General features: G+C 35.7%; 3 protein-coding genes across 4 annotated transcripts in view; 1 reads left to right on the forward strand and 2 right to left on the reverse strand.

Annotated features, from left to right (window-relative positions):
• Window positions 1–28: 28 nt before the first annotated feature.
• Window positions 29–3,045, forward strand: LOC107007991 (RAN GTPase-activating protein 2). 2 transcript variants are annotated; one of them, XM_015206867.2, is made up of 3 exons: window positions 29–165; window positions 404–451; window positions 1,093–3,045. In XM_015206867.2, exon 3 carries the CDS (start codon window positions 1,104–1,106, stop codon window positions 2,757–2,759), a length of 1,656 nt encoding a protein of 551 aa, XP_015062353.1. In that variant the 5' UTR covers window positions 29–165; window positions 404–451; window positions 1,093–1,103; the 3' UTR covers window positions 2,760–3,045. The 2 variants fall into 2 exon arrangements, with proteins under 2 accessions (XP_015062353.1, XP_015062352.1); XM_015206866.2 differs by lacking the exon at window positions 404–451.
• A 375-nt stretch (window positions 3,046–3,420) lies between these two features.
• LOC107008491 (probable ATP-dependent DNA helicase CHR12) lies at window positions 3,421–19,543 on the reverse strand. Its single transcript, XM_015207551.2, has 12 exons — window positions 19,095–19,543; window positions 18,138–18,294; window positions 10,619–10,683; window positions 9,093–9,281; window positions 8,590–8,739; window positions 8,007–8,396; window positions 6,852–7,111; window positions 6,515–6,733; window positions 5,975–6,182; window positions 5,704–5,857; window positions 4,771–5,373; window positions 3,421–4,400 (listed from the first exon to the last, which is right to left on the reverse strand). Exons 1-12 carry the CDS (start codon window positions 19,365–19,367, stop codon window positions 3,754–3,756), a joined length of 3,315 nt encoding a protein of 1,104 aa, XP_015063037.1. The 5' UTR covers window positions 19,368–19,543; the 3' UTR covers window positions 3,421–3,753.
• Window positions 19,544–22,537: 2,994 nt separating this feature from the next.
• Window positions 22,538–24,518, reverse strand: part of LOC107008540 (putative methyltransferase C9orf114) — an 8,536-nt gene continuing 6,555 nt past the window's right edge. Inside the window, exons 9-11 of the mRNA XM_015207626.2 lie at window positions 23,789–23,858; window positions 23,261–23,338; window positions 22,538–23,142 (exon numbers count right to left, since the gene is read on the reverse strand). Of these exons, the coding sequence (XP_015063112.1) occupies window positions 23,077–23,142; window positions 23,261–23,338; window positions 23,789–23,858 (214 nt within the window). The 3' untranslated portion in view covers window positions 22,538–23,076. The remainder of the gene's footprint in view (window positions 23,143–23,260; window positions 23,339–23,788; window positions 23,859–24,518) is intronic.

Genomic DNA, 24,518 nt, shown 5'->3' on the forward strand with positions numbered 1-24,518 from the left:
TATATATATTACATTAGGTTATCTCTCGAGTACAAGATAGTCGAATATAAAAACACTGTTCCCACACAGCACACATTGTTAACTTCATTTTCAGTTGAGACTTTCTTCACTCCCACTCTCTCCGGCGGCGCGTCGAACTCACACATTCTCCCTCGTTGTTTTCCGGTAAGTTACAACAGACACTCGCTCCAACGATAATTAGAAAAATCACCAAAAGGAGTTTTCTTTTTCTCTTGATTTCTAGGGCTTTTGCTGTTATGCTCTGTATGAGTCTAAACTTTTTTGGTCATGTGATTTCACAGATCTGTACTGGATTTTAGTATTTTTTTCTTGCTTAATGTGCTTTTGTTTTTGCTTTCATGTAGTTTCGTTATGTTTATTATTTTGGGGTTTGGTTGAGTAGGTTGCAATTACTGGGAGGAGGACTACAGTCTACAAATCCCACTGTTAGGTATACGGTTTTTATTTTTCTCGTGAGGTTTGTTTATTTGAGGGGAAAAAGAAGGATTTTGTTTTGTATTACAAGTTTCTGATGTTTTTAGCGGCTCTGTAAATTGTATATATGCTGCTCTGTTCTGCTCATATGATTCCTTGGTAATGTGTGGTATTTTTTTTTGTATCCTAGAAAGTTCTTTTGTGTTATAGTGTGAAATGTGAATACACCTGGGAATGTACCATTTTTGGTTTTTGAGTTTTTTTTTACATTGTTGGATATGAATATGGTGCATTGCAAGGTGGTTATAAAATAATAGAAAATTCAATCTCGTTTTCGATGATGGATGACTGTAGAAACTTTGCCGTTCTTTAGACACCTGCTTGGTGTTTTGTGGCGAAAATATTGAGTTGTCAAACAATTATATCTGATTTCTATGAGGAAGAATTTGAGCTCTTGATATTTGATTCGCTTTATGTAAGTTTTTCTTATGTGGAGTAGGTGTGCACGAATTGGTTCTTGCCTGGTACTTTGTTTTTTGGTTGTTATGTTCTTAACTGCCAGAGCTTAGTCTTGTAGTGGTTATTTTTCTTGAAAGATAATCACTTTATTTTTCTATAGAAACTAAGACATGATTCACTATATTCCTTTCATTCTAGGTTTTCTGCCAATGGATGCCACAACAGATAACTCTCAGCGCAGACCGTTTTCAATTAAACTGTGGCCTCCAAGTGAGAACACAAGAAAAATGCTGGTGGAAAGAATGACGAATAATCTTTCTAGTCCAACCATTTTCACCCGCAAGTACCGCAGTCTATCCAAGGAAGAGGCTGCCAAAAATGCTGAAGAAATTGAAGATGCAGCTTTTACCATTGCTAATCAACATTATGAGAAGGAGCCTGATGGTGATGGAAGTTCTGCTGTGCAACTTTATGCCAGGGAATGTAGCAAGCTTATCTTGGAAATTCTAAAGAAGACCCCCAAATCAGAGGACAAGGAAATTTCGATTTCTGAGGTAGTTCCTACTGTTCAGGAGACCTTTTTTGATATCTCAAAAGGTAAAAGGGCTTTTATTGAAGCGGAAGAGGCTCAAGAACTTTTAAAGCCATTAAAAGAGCCTGGAAACTCTTACAGCAAAATTTGTTTCAGCAATAGAAGCTTTGGTATAGATGCAGCACGTATTGCAGGCCCTATCTTGGCAACCTTGAAGGATCAGTTGAAGGAAGTTGATTTGTCAGATTTTGTTGCCGGAAGAAATGAGGCTGAAGCACTTGATGTCATGAATATATTCTCAGAAGCTCTGGAAGGTTCTAACTTGAAGTTTCTGAATCTCTCTGATAATGCTCTTGGTGAGAAGGGAGTTAGGGCATTTGGAAAGCTCCTTCAGTCTCAAACCAACTTGGAAGAATTATTTTTGATGAATGATGGGATTTCACAGGAAGCTGCAAATGCTGTTAGCGAGTTAGTTCCTTCCACCGAGAAGCTTAAAGTTCTTCATTTTCATAATAATATGACAGGTGATGAAGGGGCTGTTGCGATTGCGGAAATTGTGAAGCGCTCTCCTTTATTGGAAGATTTCAGGTGCTCTTCTACCAGGGTAGGTTCTGAAGGAGGGAGTGCCTTGTGTGAAGCACTTGGGATGTGCTCCCATTTGAAGAAGCTTGATTTGCGAGACAATATGTTTGGTCCAGAAGTTGGTCTTGTGTTGAGTAAGGCACTCAGCAAACATGAAAATCTTAAGGAAATTTACCTGAGCTACCTTAATGTAGAGGATGAAGGAGCAATTGCAATAGCTAACGCTCTTCAAGATTCAGCCCCTTCACTTGCTGTCTTGGAGATGGCAGGTAATGATATAACTGCTGAAGCTGCTTCAGCAATAGCTTCTTGTATAGCTGCAAAGCAGCTTCTTGCCAAGTTAAGCTTGGGTGAGAATGAACTCAAGGATGAAGGTGTAATTCAGATTGCCAAGGCATTGGAAGGACACAAACATCTGATTGAAGTTGATATGAGCAGCAATGCACTAAGGAGGGCTGGGGCTAGGGTGCTGGCTCAAACTGTGCTGCAGAAAGATGAGTTTAAATTACTAAATGTTAATGGGAATTTCATCTCAGAAGAAGGCGTTGACGAGTTGAAAGAGATCTTCAAGAAATCTCCTGAGATGCTTGCATCCCTGGAAGATAATGACCCGGAAGGAGAAGAAGAGGGTGATGAGGAGGACGAGGAGAAAGAATCTGGAGATGAGGACGTTGAGGATGAACTAGAATCAAAACTGAAAAACCTGGACGTCAAGCAAGAGGCAAGTGTTGACGCACCAGATAGCAATTAGAATCCAGTAGTTGACGATTTCTGCATGTGGCAGTTTTAGTTTTACCATTTTCTTTATGCTAAGCTGGCCTATGTTCCTCCAGCAAGTGCTTCTAACATATAGTTCCATCAGTAATTTAAATTTGGTGGAATTGAACTGTTGCCTTAATTGGTCAAGTTAGGTCTCTAGTTGAACTATGTAGGGTACGAGAGAGAACTACTTTTTATTTATGTTGAACCTTCTTTTGTGTTATGTAGACTTGATAATCTCCTCTTTTTTTTAATATATATTTCCATGATGCATTTGACTTGTTTTTTTTTTATTGGTGAACGAAATACTGTGCCTGAATCCTCGTGAAGTCCTTGGTCTACTTCCATAATGCATTAGTATTTTTCACTTTTTCGTCCAAAAGATAATGTGTTTTTATGAAAAATTTGTTACATGAATTCAAAAAAAAAATAAATGAAAATGTCATAATTTTTCAAAAAAGTAAATAATAAAGTTGATAATAGTAGGCATTCTAAAGATTTAATTAGGATAAAAGAGGGAGTTTGCTTCTTGATCAAAGTTGAAGGGCTGTTTAATTTTTAAAGCAAAATTTGGTTGGCAATACAATGCCACATTCTGGGTCTGTCAAATACTGGACAACAAAGTACAGCCTTCAAAATAGTGAACTAGCTCGTAACATCAACTTGAAAATATACTGGACATGGCAGCCAAGCTACTGAAACTTAATCTACCATTGACTCCAAATTAGAATAATTAAGAATTGTAGCAAAAAGCTAATGGTACATCTCCAATTTTTCCACTACTGCACAGTTTAACTAGTAGCAAATGCAAAACCTAAAAGCTATGAGATGCTAATATACATGTAAGACACTGAGTCAAACAGACGACTAGAACCATAGTTAGATCTTAAATGCTCATAGCCAAAGCCGCTTCCTTTTAAAGTGTTCCCTATGTCCACTAATGACTTCACTGGCCAAAATAATTCCTAGGTTCTACAAGGGCAACCTCAGGATATTAAGCTTGATCTCCTCCTCCTGTGGGCCTTCCACGATAACCCGTCCACACTATGGCCAGTCAAATCGTGATAATCATTTCTCATGGAACTTGCACTCTCGGATTTGAACCTTTTGGGAGTTCTTCCATAGGTATCTTCACTTGTTGCCTCACTCGCCACAGACACAGTTTCGGGCTTCAAGTCATGTCCAGTCCTCTCAGAATCAGCATTGCCACTAGGCAACTCACCATTTGAGACTGACTGATGGTCCCTGTTCCTACCTTTACTTGATTGCGTAAAGAAATCATCTCCGTTCTCCACAGCCTTCATCCACTGTACATCACTTAAAGAATCTGCATAAACCACTTCCTTTCTACGTCGCTTTCCAGTGATATTAGCACTTTCGTATAAGAATCCTTTTCCCTTTTCCTTAGAGTCAGGTGTAGCATAAGCCCAATCTGGTACCTCATGATCTTCCATGAGACGAGATCTGTAACGCTCTTTTTGTCTTCTCTCCTCATCCATTTTCTCAAACAGCCAAAATTCCTCATCGGAGCGGGCTGCAAGACGATTAATCTCTCTTTCGCTTGGCACATCTGTTCCAAGGGTGCTTGTACCTTTACGCATGATCTCTTCCAACATATCCCTTCTTTCTTGAGCTGCATGAACAAATAATGTCAAGTTAGATTTCATTATGAAGAGGATCTAAAATCAAGACCATGGATAGAAACAATAGTCAGCATTCACAATCCTAACATGCTGAAAAAACACAGGTGGAACTTGGTAAAGCGCTTGATGCATGTCAACAAAAGGTATTAGTACTAACAAGTTGAAATTACACACGTAAAACATGGTAAATGCAAATTTTTCTTATAATCCAACCTGATTTTTCCGGTCAACCTTCAAAGCAAATAAAGAACTTGTACATAACTATTACGTAATTTGTTTCTTTTCCCCTAACAAAATTAAAGAAGGCTTGGGCCTGGAGGTGTGGAGAGTTCTCTAAAACTACATGTGTACATGACAAACCTGTAGATGTTGTATTGAACAAGCCAGCCTGGATGACCTTAGCATCAATACCCATCTTCTGTTTTGCACGCTCCAAAATGACCTCTTCAATTGATCCAACACTGACCAACACAAAAACCCTAACTTCTTTTTTTTGCCCAATTCGATGTGCCCTATCTTCTGCCTGCTGGTCCATTTGAGGGTTCCAGTCGCTATCAAAAATTATCACAGTATCTGCTGTTTGCAGATTCAGACCGAGTCCTCCAGCACGAGTACTCAAAAGAAACATAAAGTAAGGAGAGTCAGGAGCATTAAATTGCTTTAGCAAAGTCCCCCGCTCCTCTGTTTTGGTTGAGCCATCAAGTCTAAGATACTTGAAGTCATGAACCTGCAGATAGACTTCAAGAATGTCCATGAGGCGGGTCATTTGAGAGAAGAGAAGGACCCTGTGCCCAGCTCTGCGAAGTTTGGGTAGTAAACGATCAAGAAGCTCAAATTTTCCAGATGCTCTCACTATCTCCTCCTTTCGATAAATATTATACTCGGCCACAAATAGGTAAGGGTGATTACAACATTTTCTTAGTTGCATGGAGAGATTCTGCAGACTCTTAGACCTCCCAGTTCCTGCGAAGTCACATAGTCAGCAAATAATGATTGCCAAAAGACTCGGGGGAGGGGAGACGACAAAAGAACACGAGTTATATAAGGAATCATTGAGGATGTAGATTTTAGAGCAATGGATCCCTAAAGGCCCAAGAGGAGGGGAAAAATGTGTGTGTGGGGGGGGGGGTGAGAAAGAAAGAGTACTATACAGTTAAAGCACAGTTGTTTATCCCCTCTCTATAAAATGTCCATGACCCCTCCACACACACCCAGAAAGTAGTTCTTAAGGTCAACCATGCATAAAAGGAATGAATTGAAGGCAATACTTTCTTGAGGGCACCTGCTACTCACCAGAATCCAATCCAACCCTCCCGACATCTGTGACCTGCTGGTAGTATACTTTCTGCCATGCAGACATATCACATTTAAGAACAACTTGTGTTTTCCCAGGAAGAAATTTCTCCACTTCATCCTTCTTCCTCCTCAATATAAATGGCCTTATCACCTAAAAGTAGTCAAAAACATTAGATAAGGAAAATAGGAAGTGCATTTGTAAAGGTGCAATAAATACTGCACAGGCATGACAGAAGTGTATATTAGTGATTACTAAACCAAAACCTACATGGTGCAACCGGCGAATAATCAATAGTTCCTCTTCATCAGTTAGAGAGACATCACACTTATCGGCAAAGGGGGCATTAAACCACTCCTCAAAATTCTCCACTGAATTAAAGATGTTTGGAAGAAGAAAATTGAGAAGAGACCACAACTCCTGTAAGCTGTTTTGGATTGGGGTACCTGTCAATAGGAGTCTTCGTCGAATCCTATAACTGCAAATATTACACACCTCAATTAGAGAATGCTTCTAGCATCCAATTTTTTATTCTTGTAAAATTGAACTGCCAAGAATAATGATTTTCCAGATTTTGGCATATTCCACAATAAAATTTTTTTTAAAAAAACAAATTACTCATTCGATTATGTGCCAGTGTGTCAGATTATACCTTCATCAGCAAAGGTGAGTGCTAAAAATAAGCAGAGAGGAGCAAACCCAAACCTCATAAATAAGAAGATTTACATCATAGGCTATTATTCCTCCCCTTTTTGATTAACATTCTTATACATTAGCAACTTGACAAACAAAAAATTACATCTCACGTACCCTGACACAAGTGTCCGTGCAAGAGCACATTCGTGATTTTTCAATCTGTGGCCTTCATCAATTATCAGATAGTGCCAATGAATTTTCTTCAGAAATGCTTTGTCTCTCATAATAAGATCATAATGTGTGATCAACACACTGAACCTCCCCTCTCCTGTCAACTCTTCCCTCAGTGCCTTCCTTTCTTCCAAACGACCATCGTAAAGAATAGCAACAATGCTGCAACAAGGAAAAAAGTCTCACGAGATGTGATGTACAGTGCACCTATTAACAGACAAATTCAATGTGTGTTTGTGCTCCCTGCATGGAAGAGAGAGAGAGAGAGACTGGTGCATACCTAGGAGCCCATGTTGAAAATTCCGTAATCCAATTAGGTAGTACAGCTTTTGGAGCCACAATCAAGTGGGGACCACTTACACCCTTGTTTTCCAAGAGGTAAGCAATTAAAGCAATTGTCTGGATCGTTTTCCCGAGTCCCATTTCATCCGCTAAAATTCCATTTAAGTTGTTATTAAACAAAGACAACATCCATTGAAGCCCTTCTATCTGGTAAGATCTCAGTTCTCCACCCTGAAGCATAGCTGGTTGCTCCGTAACCTACAAATATCATTAGATCTGCGGCATCAATAACACAACAAAGTACTTAATTTCAGTTGTAGGAAAGGGAAAACAGCTAGTATATTGCAATTGCCATGGAGTTCGTTAGTGGAGATTGTATCAGATACAGATCCTTGTACATCAGCATTAAGCCATTCAGCTGAGATTAGAAACAAACAATGGGCATGCGAACATATTTTGGGACTGGAGAATCGAAATCAAAACTGAACGTACAGTGATATGAAACTAGTACAGATTCCTCGCTTCTAAATATTTTTAAAGAAAATCCATCATAAAACCCGAATGGTGGAGCTGGGATGGAGGTAAAATGGGAAGATTTTAGTTAGCTCAGCTCCACGACATAAAGTGGTGTAATGTAAAAAGAACGTCACAACATACTTGATAGTCATCCAATTCTAATAATTTTGGCACCTTGCTAAGGTCTAATCTTTCCATCAAATAAAAGAAGTAAGAACAGAAACTCGAGGGACGAATCAGTTTAACAGAGTATTCTCATTACACGATAGAGCTGCAGAATCTAATTTATTACACTTAATAACATTCATGATTACATTAAAGAAGGTTTTTCTTTGTAATAACCAAACACCAGTAACGAGTAATAAAACGCTGACGAGGTCATCTGAAATAATCGAACACCATGACCCAAACTATTGAAACACTGCTTTAAATGAGAAGACACTCTGTCACAATCAATAGGAAACTCAAGCACATTGACCAAAGACATAGGAGAAAGGATGAGAATCCAAATCTGAAAACCTCCGGAAGGTCCAGTTTTTGCAATTAACATCCATTCTAAAACTTGGACACAACTCTTCAATAATAATCCCTGGGAACTAAAAGTAAAAGATAACAGAGAAGCGGTGTGCCTCTTTACCTTCTCCTGGATCGAATGTACAGCTGAATTGTACTTCCTTTGACCTTCAAGTAAGTCATTAGTCTTCACATCATGAGTGGACTCATCATCAATTACATCCTCTTCTTCCTCAGGAAGCGACTGCCCAGGAGTATCAGTCTTAGTAGCAGCCGTTTCAGCATCTGAACCTTCCAAAGATTCAAGGCCATCATGATCAGCATCTTTTTGCCGTTGAACAGCAGCTCCCAGACGACCCAGGAGGTCATTTGTTTTCCCTAGAAGCATTGTCAACCTTTCGTTCTTGCTTTCCTCCACCATCTTCATGTAAGCTTCTTGATCATCAGCTTTCAGTGCTTGTAACCTCAGTTTCTCAGCACGAGTAGCCCGTTGCCTTTGCCTTCCATGCCAAGCCTACAAAATAGATTTGACTTCATTTTAGCCAAGATAAAATCCGGCATATGTCTAAGAGTATAAGAGGTGAAGAATGCATCCACTCTCTAGGTCACAACTCATTATTGGCTCCTGGTATTTGTCAATTATGCACAGGGAGTTGAACAAATGAATGCACAGTAGAACAAACAGCAGAAAGTAAATAATGTCATACCTGAACACCATCATTCCTCTGTTTCCGCCGCTTCTGAACAGCCTGTACTTGTAATTGGAGTTCACGTGCTGCATTGAGTACATCCGCAAAGAACTTCCTTTTTGTAGTTTCCACGCGGTTTCTTTCCTCTTCCTCTATTCTTGACAACCTCTGCAAAATTTTGTTGTTATTACCAACAGGCTTCTGACATCAAATTCTGTAAATTTTGCATTCAAAAGTTTCCTATCAAGGAGTCAAAAGAATGAAGGACAGTGCCTGATTCTTAAAATCTAAATTCTCAGCATAGCTCTCTTCTCAACTTAACCAATAGATAGAAGACATGACTAAGACTATTTTTTACCTAATTACATCAAGATGAAATTTCATTTCCGAAATTGGGAGGAGAAAGAAAGCATCAGAACCAGTTGTGCTTAAAAACATTAACTTGACAGATGGTAGATATAATATATATATATATATATATAGCACAATTGACAAAGGCTCCGAGGCATCTATCACTTTACCTGCGCATCACGCTTCTTCCTCAATGGATCATCAGATTCAACAGCAAAGGCATCTCCTATACCATATAAAGGGCGTCGCAATCGTGTCATCCCCCAGTCAAACAATTGCTTGTCAGGATTAGCGCAATGCAGGCGAAGCCAATATTCAGAACTCACTTCAGACCGAACTTTTTGTTGTAAATCTGCTAACTGCAAAGTAGAAATAATGATGAGAAGACAATCCATAGCCAGCCACCTACACCACTTCTACAACAAAAAATTAGAAGCTTAAATAGGTGGTGGTTAGACTATGCACAGGTGCAGATGATGAAGAAGATATAGAAATACTCTCAGGGTAACTACAATGAGATGGAATGGTTTGGCAATAGATGGTATCTTTAGTTCAACTCGTTGAGCTACGACGATTTGATAGCTATTGATCATCACCTTGGTAAACTATAGCCTTACCAAATAGCTAATCAAACGCGAGCCCTTCTTTCAAGCGCATCTTGAAAGGCAAGCTTTTTGCTTTTTTCAGAACATACTTTCTTTATTAAGAGTCCTTTTTTACCCATATTGTAGGGTGGATCTCAAAAGATATGAAAAATTCATCGGGAGCATGGCAGGTACTATTGGGGATTAGGGCGATAAACATGAGCTAAATTCTGAATTGCGCAAGTACGTATAGGTGGGAAATGGTACCATTTTTAAATCCAAAACAAATTTGTTATGTTTTCTTTTGATCATGCAAACATTTAATCACAAGGCCAAAAACGGCTGTATATTAATTTTGGGACACAAGTTATTTTTATTATAGGATATCAAAACTTCAGGTCTAATTGGATAATCTGGGACATATGCAATTATAACCGAAAGATATGGGATTGTTCTTCCAATTAATAAAACTCTGTTAGTTAAGTTTAGTATTTCGGTGAATTGCTAGTGTTTGATATTTTCAGCAACAGTTAATAGGGATATTGAAAGATTTGAGTAGGTAATATTAAATTTTGAAGAATTGATGGTATGTATATATTTGTTTCTTGGGTTTTGTATAGACATCAAAACTTTCAGGAAAATCCATTAGATTGCAAAGACATGATAAACAATCTTAGTGGAGACAATATTGCCCCCAAATTTGTGTATCATATCCCCATAATTATCAGAATTCTTCATATTGTACTCATAAGTCATAAGTCATACAGAGTATAATAGTGGGATCCCTAGATGAGAGCTTCATATACTGCAGCAAAATGTAATACTATTTTTTCATCGAGGAGATATTTCCAGTAAATAATAGTTAGAGGCAGACCATGCCTTTTAAAATTTAACAAAGAAATTCAGAAATACTCAGGTTTATTACATAGGTAAGTACTCCTTTGAAGTGGCAAGGACATCTTGAAATTGATTTGCAAGATAACTGGTGTGGTTCAAAACAACTTCGATGAACATGTTAATCACAAAAGCAAAACTCTTATACATCATTGCAATTGACAGATCATGAGAAGCAGTTATATGTCTAATTAACAATACTCCACATGTACCTTTACCTTTAATTCATAAAGTTCAAGCAAGCACTTCGATTGCAAGTCCTCGCCTCTGCTGGTTGGCAAGTCTGGTCAAAGATGAAAGTGTAAGCTATTTCCACAAGTATAAGAAGTGCTGGCATAAGAGACATACAGCACTACTGAATATAAATATATCACAACCAGTTGCGTGATTACCTCTACAGTGAGCAAGATAATCCTATTATTTAAATTCGGTGCAAATAACACTAGGGGTGGGAGGTACTTAAAACTTAAAATTAACCAACACAGCAACAACATACCAATGTAATCCCAAAAGTGGGGTCTGGGAAGGCTAGGATGTAAGGAGACCTTACCCCTAACTTTAAGGGGTAAGAGAGGGTTCTTACAATAGACCCTCAGCTTAAAAGAAAAGAATCCAACGCAGTATTGTAAGAAACAATAAAAGGCAAGATACAAGACAAGTGCAACAACAGATAATAATACACACCGAAGAACAAGAAACTACACGATAACTAAATAATATTACTAAAAGAAGAAGAGGAGAGGAGGAGGCTAGCCCATTCCTCTCCCACACAAAGTGGGACAAAACTCAACTCCTCAACCTCCATACCTTCCTATCTAAGGTTATGTCCAAAGTCAACTGAAGTTGTGTCATGTCCTATCTAATCACCTCCCCCAGTTCTTTTTGGGCCTACCTGTACATCTCCTAACTCCTGCTACAGCTAACCTCTCACACATCCTCACTGGTGTATCCTCGTACCTCTTCTTCAGGCGTCCAAGCCATCTCAACCTCGCTTCCTCATCTTGTCCGCTATAAAGGCCCCCTCCACCTTGGTCGGTATAATTTTGTTCTTAATCCTATCTCTCCTAGTATGTTGCACATTCATCGAGAGGTGCAATTATATAGTAAGTACTAAGAGGATGATAGTGACATTAAAGACCTTTTTGACATGTATTGGGGTACGAACAGGATACGTACAGTTAAGGATTGCTACAAGCAGATCTGATCCCAAAATCAGATGATTCACTTTTGGCCCTGGAGAATGATAATTTGCTTCAATTATTGACTTACATGAAGCTTGTTTAACACAAGACAACCTCAACAGGAAAGGTTTCTACATGGTAAATAGATGCACCCTCTGTAGGAAGAATGAGGAAACACTTAATCATCTTTTGCTGCATTGCTCTGTAGCAACTGACATATGGAGCATGCTCTACAGGTTTTTTGAACTAAGCTGGGTCATGCCTCAGAACCTGAGACGGGCAGAGTTAAGCTGGAGTTTATGGAATGTTGATATGGCCATCATGAAAATCTGGTTGATGATTCCTGCAGCTATTTTCTGGAGCCCATGGACAGAGGAATAGAAGGTGCTCTGATGGCTGCTCAACTCCTAGTAGCTATTTCAAAGCAAATTGTTTAATTAAATCTTTTTTGCTGGACAGAACTGTCCCCTGTAATTAGTAATGATATTTTCTCTAGATTGTCAGTACCCTTACTTTCGACTAGCACACTCTGTAGGAGCTGGGCTAATTTCTCTTTTTTGTCATTTCATCTCCTTATAACTATGCCTTTTGTACTGTTGCATCTACTTGATGCCCTCTTTTTAATGCAACTCATTACTCCATCAAAGAAGAAAAGCCAAAATTAGCAAACTATACTTACAACAACCCAAATCTACATCAAATTTAGTAAATGCATAACATGTGTCAAAGATAATGCTCAAACTCATATACTCCATAGTCTGACAGAAAAGATAACAATGAAGATAAGTCAGGTTTTGGTATCAAGAGCTGTACGGTTGGCACTTTACATATTCAAAGAGAATATACCCAAAAACTATTGACTCGATCAATCTATTTATCATATCTATCCATCTATCTATACTATTCTATAAGTGGGAACCTCAAGATAAAAATATTAAAATAATAAAATAACCTTGAAGACAATAATGCCCTTGAAGAAATAAATAACTTATTCATTCATAACCAGTACATGAACCTCGCTATAATCAATTTTTCCTCATTACTGTAAAAACCGCAGAATCAGAAGAGTTGCAATAAGCCAACATAGACTAAATATATATTTTTAAGTTAATACAACCTAAATATCTACTAATTAATGCACATTATATTACTGTTAGCTATTAAATGCCTATCAAATAGACTTCTGCTTCAGTTGCTTGTTGCTTTTGCTTTGAATTCTTTGAGACTTCTAATTATGCATATATCATTGGCTGCTTCTAATACGACAATCGTTAAAGCATATGAAAAGACAACCTTTTCAGGATGGCATTATAATGTTGGTAAGAAAGAGCAACTTTGAACAGATTTTTTTAATGGAGAAGCGGTATTGCTTCATTCTAACTTACATTAAGGAGATTTCAGATGCATACCAACTATTTGCGTAGAGATTATAAATGGAGAGAAACAGGGCGATATATGAAAGGGCGAGGTCTTATGATCCACAAAAATTTAAGTTGTCTGTCTCGCTTTCTCTATTTTCCATACACTTCGTGTCGCCCCACCACAAGGTTTAAGTTTATTTTTATTTCTTTCATTTTTTCAGTTGAAATAGCAATATTTTGATAGTAGACTACGTTTAAGGGGACTTAATTAACACCTCGTCCACCAAAAGTTTAGTGTAAATATGTAAAAAATAATGAAGTATATTTCGTATACGTTGAATCCTTTTGAGTTTTCTGTGTGCTTACTTCTTCATATTTAATTCTCTTAGTGAGATTCTAGCTGCGCCAATGATAGAAGAGATAACTAATTAGAAATAATAATACTTCTGACCTTAATCATCACAGTCCTAGATATAAGAAACAAAACAAAACTGTTGTGTATACATATTTACAGTGAAAACCTTACGTTATTCATAATAAAATTTTACATGTTATCCTAAGAGTAGAACAGATCAAGTTAAAAGATGATTTACCAAAACATTCTTCAAAAATTGATTGACTAATTTGCCCTCGTTGTTAGCTGTATATTTGAACTACTGTTGTGTGAACGTGTGGATTGAGAAATTAAGTTAGCCATTTAATTTGGCTGTTATTAAATGGTAAATCTTGGCCATAGTAAATGTGTGGACTGGAAAATAAATACTCCCCATTTCAATTTGTTTGTTTGATTTTGATTTGGCACGGAGTTTCAGAAAGTAAGGAAAACTTACAGATCTTGTGCTGTTAAATTAAAGATAGGTAGAATGTACCATAAATCTCTTTAATCTTATGTAGGCGAAAAGTTAGAATAAAGAGCTGTCAAAAAAGGAAAGTGGCATTCTTTTTCAAATGGACTTAAAAGGTAAATAAGACAAACAAATTTAAGCGGACAGAGTATATTTATGATAACATAAACCCTAAAACATATGTGTGAATTGGAAAATGGAGTTGGACATTTAATAGGGATCCTATTAAATGTTGAATTATGGCGAAAGTGAAGATGTGTTTGGTAAAATTTTGGTGATTCAATTGTTTCAAAAATCATCCATTATCAAAGTAAACTACTAATTAATTATCTTGTCTGGTGAAGAAAATGATCAAGGTTAGCAAGTAAATTTGATTACTTTGAGCTTATATAATAGGATTTACAAATCAGTAAAATGCATAGTCATCACCCTTAGAAGCACAAGTAAAAAAATGTAGTTTTACCTGTTTGGACTTATGCCAGGACGCTCAACTACGCAAGCATTCACCTAGTAAGGGTGGTCTTTGGAGGTGTTGAGAGACTAGAAGTGTACCTATGACGTACACTAGGTCAATTAAGGACATGTATCATGGAGTCAAAATCCGAGTAAGGACAATGTGTAGAGACTCGGAGCACTTGCCATTTGATGGGGGCTGCACCAGGGATCAACCCTGAGTTCATGTTTATTTGCCTAGGTGATGGATGTATTGATGCAGCAAATTCAAAGTGAGGTGTCATGGTGTATGTTATTTGTGGATGACATAATTTTAATTGATGAGACTCGCGACGGAGTTAACGCTAAGCTGGAGGTTTGGACACAAACCTTAAGAGTCTAAAGGTATCAGATTAAGCAAGACCAAGACAGGAGGCCCATTCGACAACCCATAATACGCTCTATAACTGGATCACACACACTAAGAAAAAATACTTGGAGTGCAAGTACAGTGATGTGGTACATGAACCTAATATGGAAGTAAGACTTGATACATAAGCCATACAAAAGAGAGAGAGTTTCAAGTATCTTAGGTCAATTATCTAGAAAATGGGGAGAATAACGAGGATGCCACCCACCATATTAGTGCAAGGTGGATGAAATGGAGGCTCGCATCCATAGTTTAGAACTATCAAATTTAGAAAATGAATGTGGCAGAGATAAGGATACTAAGATGGAGTGGGGGCATACTAGAGAATATAGGATTAAGATAAGGATATTCGAGACAAGGTAGGTGTGACTTCAATGGAAGACAAGATGCAAAAAACGAGGCTGAGATGGTCCGGACATGTGATGAGGAGATGCACGGGTGCCCCGATGCAGAGGTGTGAGAGGTGTCTATGGATGGATTAAGATTAAGGAGAGGTGGAGGTAAACCAAATAAATATTAAAGAGATGTGATTATACAAAATATGGTGCAGTTGCAACTCACCGAGGACATGACCTTAGATAGGAAGGTGCAGAGGACCCAGATTAGTGGAGAAAGGTAGTAGGTAGGAGTGTATATCTTACAGTCCATTCTAGTAATCGTACTATTACTCTATATTCTTGTTTTTAAACTTCTGTTATTATATGTTGTTTTATGTAGTTTGATTATAATATTTTTTTGCTATAGTATTATAGATGTTGTTTCCTTTATTTCCACTAGTTGTCCATTCTAGTAGTTGTAGTGTTAATATGCTTGTGCCAAATTTACATATTAAAATAGTCATAATTTTGGATCCAGGCAAAAGATTCATGGACATACAACTATAATATCAATAGAACTTATTGATGTAGCAGTAAAATATCACAAATAACTACTACCTTTTTATAGTTTTTCACCATGAAATTGACAATGATATACTAACCATCCAAAGAACGACATACTAATCGAATTTATGTACAACTATAAGATATTGCTTTCAGTCTACAACAACTTTTTGAAATGTATGCAACTATAAAGAGAAGAAGGCTACAATTTCTTTAAATACAAGGCAAAAAAATTATACATTAAGTACTTGCAACTAATAGTTAACATTGCTCATATTCACATTGTAAATCATATGTCGTTGAAACATAAAAAAACTTAATTCATGAGTTGTAGGGAGGGATTAATGACACCACAAACAGAGACTTAAGCAATTGTTGGATTCAAAGGCTGTGTTAAAGAGTACAAATTGACTAAAAAGCAAGAGGATTGAAGTTGAATAATTGGTATGAAAATCATATTAAAGTAGGGCTAAAACAATGAGGCATGGGGGAGTTAACAATAGATTGGAAGTTTGGAGACATGTTCTAGAGTCTTAAGGGTTTTAGATTAAGCAAGACTAAAACAGAGTACCTTAGGGAAAATATAATGACACAAACGCATGAGGCAGGGGTGGAACTGAAGATTGATGTTCAAGTCATAGCCAAAAGAGGAAGCTTTGAGTATCTTTGATCCTCAATCCAAGAAGACGAGGAGATTGATGATGATGTCACACATTGTATCGGAGCGAGATGGGTACAATGAAGGCTCATCTCTAGGGTATTGTGCAATAAGAATGTCTCACCAAGGCGTAAAAATTAAGCTCTATAGAGTGGTGATTAGACCAACATTGTTATATGGGCAGAGTGTTGGCTAATAAAAAACGTCCATGGTTTATAGGATGAAGGTAGCAAACATGAGGATATTTATATAGATGTATGGGCATACCACAATAGATATGATTAGGATCGAAGTTATATAGGTCAAGGTGGCAATGGCCTCCGTGACAGACAAGGTGAAGGGAGCAAGACTGAGATAATTTGATCATATGGAAGAGAAGGTGTGAGGATGCGCCAGTAAAGAAGGGTGAGAGGTTGGTTGCAACAAAGAATTAAGAGAGGTAGGCCGAAAAATAATTAAGGGAAGCTAATTAAGTAGAACATTGCACAATTTCAGCTAAGGACATGACTAGGGTAGAAGGTCAGTAGGTAGGTGTTGTCACACTTTGTGTGGGAGAGGCATGGGCTAGCCCCCTTCTCTCATCTTCTCCTTTTTAGTAGTATACTAGTATTATTTAGTAATCACATAGTTTCTTATTCTTTATTGTATATTAGTAATGTTGGTTTGTATCTTGCTATTTTATTGTCATATTTTTCTAGCAATCCTGCGTCAAAACTTGTGTACTAGTATGTGAAAATTTGATTAATTAGTTTTTGACCTAACTCAAGAATTATGACGAGTACTTCTCATATGACCGGAGGATATATTGAAAGTAACCTTTACACTACACAAAAAGTGGATAAGATTTACGTATATCCCACCCTCTGAGACCCCACATGTGGGATTGCACTGGTTGTGTTGTTGTAATCATATTTAAGTAACTACATTTAGTTATTTAAAATATATCGAATCATCTTATGGTCAAATAACTCATCATTCATCAATTTGTGCTTGTATCCTTTAAATTTAGTAGCAAGTATATTTTAATATTATTTGTATCGTTCAAAAAGTGTATATTGATTAGCATAAGATATATGCATGTATATGATGTATATACTTTCCTTAAATGCCCCTGAAAGAACATAAGCAGGAACATATTGATTAGAGTTTCTTTCATCGTCGCTCCATGCTCCTTAATTTCTTCCTTTGCCATTCAACCTTTCTTAATTCACGTATATATTATCGCCACTATTTACTCTCTTTAAATGCCCCCAAAAGAACATACAAGAACATATTGATTAGAGGACTTTTTTTGTCTTACATTGTCGATCTGTTCTCCTTTTTTTTCATTGTCGCTCCATACTCCTTTTTTGTCTTTCATTGTCGCTCCATTCTCCTTTTTGTCTTTCACCACCATTCAATTCTCCTTTCTTAATTCACTTCCTTGCGATATATATATACATATTATCGCCACTATTTACTTTCCTTAAATGCCTCTAAAAGAACATACAGGAATATATTGATTAGAGGACTTCTTTTGTTTTTCATTGTTGCTATATTCTCCTTTTTGTCTTTCACTGTAGCTCCATTCTCCTTTTTGTCTTTCACCGCCATTCAATTCTCCTTTCTTTAATTCACTTCCTTGTGATATTAATTAGCAAGACCCTATATATATATATAGAGAGAGAGAGAGAGGCCTTCTTCTCATAATCTAAATAGATTGACTCTGATGACTATTATGAAATAATCAAATCTTTAGAATAATATATCTACTAAATGGAGGATACCTACTAAGCATTTGAACAAAGTTGATATTATATCACTACAAGGTTCAGCACCTCAAGTTCTCTAATATCAAAATGAAGCAAAAACCTTTCTAAAGATCATCATATCCTGCTTAAAACAGCATGAGTACACACAAAACCCTGTCAAAGAAATCTAGGGGAGCCATCAGTCTAAGCTATGATTACCTTCAAGTTCAGTTAGGCGATGCTGGATATGGCTTCGGAAACGATCTTCCTTTAATTTTGTCAAACCAGAACCTGATGTATAACTTGACCGTTGGCTCATCAACGACTCCTCAAAATCTGCCATCAGGTCTCCATAACTTCCCATTCCTGGACCATTCTGCATAAAAGAAAAACAAATTGATAGCATTAAAAGCTAATTTAAAAGGAATAAAATTTAAAAATGACCTCTTTCTTGATGCAAATCAATCATGCTTCAGATCCCAAATAAAACGAATGAATAAAATATATTTTGAACAATCAGATATCTTTCATCACTTCAAATTATGCAAATATTAAAAACTGTAGAAAAGAAAAAGGTCCTCCTCTTTTTAGATGGAGGAGAAAAGTTCCGCATAAACAACATACATACAAAAATAACATATCAATCAACAATGAACAAACTGCATAAATTTATACTTCGCAACTCAATTTTTTCTCCCCTCAGTCCACTTTTACTTTTCCAATTTGGAAAACCAAGAGATAATTTATCACTTAGTTCCTAATTTACCGTTGTTATTAACTATAGTCATTTTCCAATACGTTGAATTTACTAAAATTGAAAGGGTGATAGAGTAAAATTATCATTCTATTTATTGCTCTTTAAGGATTTTTCAAGTCAATACTAGACAAGTAAAAATGGACAAGGGTATTATCTTTTAACCAAATAACCTCACCTTTACTTAAAGGACAACAAAAATGTATCAAGCCCTAGTTTTTTTTTTCTTCTCTAAATCTGACAAGATCATACTCTGTGACCATGTATCTACATCTAGCATCTAAAAGTAAGTGAACTATAAGAAAATTCTTCTACAATTTACTCTAATTCAACAAGATTCAAATTTAAAAAAAAAAAAACAAAAGAGAGATTACTCTCAATGAGAATTTGTATAACGAAATCAAAGAGGAGAAACAACTCACTTGCACAGACAAACTGTCCACGTCAGCAGGGGATGCATCTTCGTCACCGACATCAACATCGTTGGCGTCGCTATTGTAAATTGAAGAGACAGCATCGAATACGTCAGGAGGTATCGGAAGATTACGCGAGAGGAAATTGAGAGCACAAATCAATGTCTTCGTCTTCTCTAACTGTTCCTGCGATTCATCAACGGGAGGGGAAGAACCTCCAACCATTCCTCCTCCTCCTCCACCACCGTCAGCGGCGGCGTTGGTCTCTATCTGAGCCACCATGAGTCCTCCCACCGGTGCTGTTTAGGCTTAACAACAGCGCGCGAAGAGGACTGTTTTTGTATTTCTTTTTGGAGAATTTGAATTTTTGTTAAAAACTATTAAACCAAAAACTTAATAAACGAGTCTGCCCTTTTCTTTTTCCCCTTCTTATCTCTCTTCTCCCCAAACCCTTTCTATTCGACTCGCTTTGGGTTTTCTTATTTCTTAATCGATCAGATAATGTTAATTTACTCAAAACTCCCTCACCAAATTCTCTAATTCCCCTCACCTCCTTTGTTACCTAAATGACTATATTACCCCCCCTTCTTTTCCTTTTACTTCATTTATTATTATTGGATAATAATAAAACAATAAATGAAGTATTGACTAAGATTGTGTAATACTAATACTAACAATTAATTAATTTAATATTTTCTTCAATAATTTTCAAATTTGGAGTGATAATATAGCATATTCAAATTTAAAAGCAAACAATAGATAAAGTCATTTATAATGCTTAATCAGGGTCATCTTAATTCCTAGATTTATTATAAATATTATTTTTTAATTAAAAAAATTGTATATAATATAAGTGCTATGATTTTCATCTAGAAAAATTGCACATGAGATAAAAATAGAACTTGAATTTCGTATGAAACAATTTGATGAAAATAATAATATCGAAATCATAAAAGTCCCTTCAAATTAGAGTTGATTATTTCATATATAGTAGATCTTATTTTTTTCACTTCAAAACAGATTTGAGCCAGACATCTATAAACTATGTCGTATATGATATATACTAGACTGCTTAGTGTTTTTTAAAATGAATAAATGACTAGCCCTATATTATTCTCTGTTAGTATATAATACATAGTATACAACGTATTATAGAAAAATGAGTGAGAAATATAATAATTACGTATGAAGAGCTAGAAGCGATTCATAAAAAAGGTTATAATGAGCATGTTTAAAGTCATTAAATGATGATACCTAAGAGTATATGTTATATACCAATCATAGTATACTATAGCTATATACTATAACTACTAATGATTTGCATTATATGTTAAAATAAATTAATTTTATGATAATTGACAGAAAAAAATATTATATCAGTTAATTCTTTATTGATATAATATCCATATAAATTCTCATTTAATTTTTGAATATATAGCTATCCCCTTTTATTTTAGGGAAAATTACACGGCTAAGCAAACTTATACTATTTAGTTACTCATCATAGCTATAGTTTGCTATAATTACCACTTACGACTAACATTATACATTAATCACATGGGCTGACATTAATAAAACAATAAATGAAGTATTGACTAGATTGCGAATAGTAACAATTAATTAATTTAATATTTTCTTCAATAATTTTCAAATTTGGAATGATAATATAGCATATTCAAATTTAAAAGCAAACAATAGATAAAGTCATTTATAATGCATAATCAGGGTTGTCTTAATTCCTAGACTTATTATAAATGTTATTTTTTGATTAAATAAAATTATATATAATATAAGTGCTATGATTTTCATCTAGAAAGTTGCATATGAGATGAAAATAGAATTTGAATTTTGTATGAAATAATTTGATGAAAATATTGATACCGAAATCATAAAATCCCTTCAAGTTAGAGTTGATTATCTTATATATAGTAGATCTTATTTTTTTCACTTCAAAACAGATTTGAGCCAGACATCTATAAACTATGTCGTATATGATATATACTAGGTTAGTATCGTAGATTGCTTAGTGTTTTTTAAAATGAATGAATGACTAGCCCTATATTATTCTCTATTAGTATATAATACACAACATATTATAGAAACACGAGTGATATTTTCAATGGAATGAACCCAAATATGAAGAAGCGAAAATATAATAATTACGTATGAAGAGCTAGAAGCGATTCATAAAAAAAGCTATAATGAGCATGTTTAAAGTCATTAAAAATGATGATACCTAAGAGTATATGTTATATACCAATCATAGTATACTATAACTATATACTTCAACTACTACTGATTTGCTATATTATATGTTAAAATAAATTAATTTTATGATAATTGACATAAAAAAAATTATATCAGTTAACTCTTTATTGATATAATATCCATATATATTCTCATGTAATTTTTGAATATATATATATATATATGGAGAAAAAAATACCCTAAAAAGGGAAATTACTTACAAACGATTATCCCCTTACTTTCATACCACTTTATTTTTAACGACTAATTCACATTTACTATATGATACAATCAAAGTATATATACTCTAATAGTATCAAAGGGGAAATTTAACTATTAATTTACATTTACTACACCATCAAAGTGTATATATACTTTAATGGAATCAAAGAGGAAGAAGCAATGCTCCAGTGAAAATACTATTCAATTACTCCTTAATACCGTTAATATATATATATAGATAGATAGATACACATGCACTCTGATAATATCAAGTAAGAAGAGACTATGTTTCAGTGGAAAGTGATTCAGTGAATAGAATAAGAGGGATAGCCAGGTAAACAGTTTGAGTTGTATAGACAATTTTCAAAATATTGAGTGATAGGTAAAAAAAATGATACAAGTAAAAATTAAGTACCAAAAAAAAGATTCCCAAGCATACAAGTTTCTTCTTACCAAGCTACGACCCATTCCCTACTTAAAACCCAATGCCCCCTACCCGTATAAACCATTCTCTCAAATTACTTGAATCATCCATTGAAGCCAACTAGTTCAAATAATCATTAATCTCCTCTCTTTATCTCCCAAATTGTTTTAACGGATTTGAGTTAATTTGAGAGAATGACTTATATGGGTCTGGACATTGGGTTTTAAATGGAGATGGATCGTTTTTAAAGTTCGGGTTAATTTGAGTTAATTTGGGATTTTCCGTCATATGAGGGTATATATGGTGAAATTAGTAAGTGCAGGGGTAAAATTAACGCTAGTTTAACGGCAAGGCAAAGTCAACTAATAAACTAAAATTGAGAGGCATTTTTGACCCTTTTCTATAATTCTAATTAAATGAATTAAATAAGTCTATTATTTAAAAAAATTAGGCTCAAAATGTCATGTCAACTAGGAGATAAAAAGGAGACTAGTGTTTAGTATTTTTTAAGAAAAATGGTGATAGTTGAGTAATATTTATATTCTAAATGAAATAAAAGTGATATATCAACAGCAGGAATATTTATATTAACTCCCGTTGAATTAAAATTCCCATCATTTTATGTTTACAAGAACTACAGAATGGAACTCAATAAAAAGAGGTCAATCAGTTCAACTGAAACCCAGCGTACCAAACTCCAAAGTTCAAATCATGTTCACCTACCATTTGTTACTTTTGTGTCAAAAATGGAGTACAGAAAAGGGAAACAAAAGAAGAAACTATCAGTTAAATGTGAACTATGGTCAGGACAAGTAACAAAACTTGAACGCTGTCCAATACGATGTTCGCAAAAGGTTGGAAATTTGGAGGGAAGAATTTTGATTCTGCAGTACCGGCAGAAGAGTACACACAGTCTGGTCAATTCAACTCATAGTACAAGCACCTCGAGTTCCCTAAAAACCAGGAGGAGCCACCACTAACTGCAATAACTTGTGATTTCCTTGCTTAGAAATATCTTCAATATCTGAGCATAGGAGAGGCCATACAGATAGACTTATGTATCCAGGGTTCTTCAGACGATTGGTAATGTCCGAGGTACTAAATCTTCTGCAGAACATTGTTGACTGGCTCTTGTAAGTATTGCAGACAAATCAAGAGGGCTTCCTGTTTGTGTTAAAAGGTTGGAAGTACAATTAGTCGACACCTTCACTGGTAGCAAAAGAGTTACTCTGATGTAGAAACTTAACATAACATACACATACAAGAAAGCTGAAATAAGTACCTCTGTTCGAATTGTCCTGCTTCCTTGATGTGGACATGTATTCAAATATAAATCAAATACCTCCTTGGCACTTTTCCCCTAAACAGTAGAAAATAAAGTCAGCTCATCTTCATCCACTCCCACTGCACACTTTTTTTTTGAGAAAGGTAACATACTGTAATTTTTTTATTACTTGAACTCTAGCAGTTCATGTCATGGAATATCAAAATGACAAAATATGGCCTCTTAACTCTCTCTCTATATATGAATATGGCCTCTTAATTCTATATATATGAATATGGCCTCTTAATTCTATATATATACACTCCAAGTTGATCCAAAGAGTAAATAAGAGGAAGTGCGAATTAGGAGATAGTCACGGAAACTACCACTTGCCACAGAAAAAAAGTTTCTATTTTCATTAAGTTAAAAGGATATAATTTAGAAAAATCTAACCAAAGTAACACCTATATACTTGGTTTCACCATAGAAATTCAAACACTTGGAGACTTGGCAAGTCCCCATTAAAGAAGTTTGCATAAATAGTACCTTTAAGTTATTGTCTTCTTCTATACACTCTTCCAACCCCGCCAGTCCACCAAAAGCAATTAGCAGGTGCCTAAAGATTAAGAGAATCCAATGCAAAATCCAACAGCATTAGTAGATAACACAAAATATAAAGCCAATAACATCACGGTTATAAGCCAGTTACATGAAAAGTATTCAGGAAAGGAAATAAGAAAAACATGGAGCAATTATGCATTTCTATTTGATGTGTTGATATAACGAGAGCAATATGAATGTTAAAGATATGAACATAGTTTATACTCAAAGATATATATGAACAGTTAAGAAATGAATATTGCGCCTAACCCAATCTGTGAAGCTACCGCATGAGGTGGAGATTTCCCAATGCATATAAGGAGACAACAGTAACCCATACCCTCAAGCAATATTGGACACTCTAACACACAAACCGCACGCCCATGGCAGGACCATCTGGAATATGGACCATGTTACATAAGATCCCAACATACATTGGGTAAACCAAGAATAGGGATGTATCTGACCCTGATACCTTGTTAAAAATATAGACCTTGAACCTTATCTCAACTCTAAAAGCTAGCTAATAAAGTGAGAGGAGACAACCTATATCAGTCACACCATCTTGAACACTCTAACAAGAACAGTTACCAGGATTGAAGAAAAGGATCCTGGTTGCTGAGCTTGATAAGTTTTAAGTTGTGAATTGGTAACCCCCCACCCCACCCCACCCCCA

The sequence above is a fragment of the Solanum pennellii genome, chromosome 1 (assembly GCF_001406875.1).
Source record: "Solanum pennellii chromosome 1, SPENNV200".
In the NCBI taxonomy this organism is placed as follows: domain Eukaryota; kingdom Viridiplantae; phylum Streptophyta; class Magnoliopsida; order Solanales; family Solanaceae; genus Solanum; species Solanum pennellii.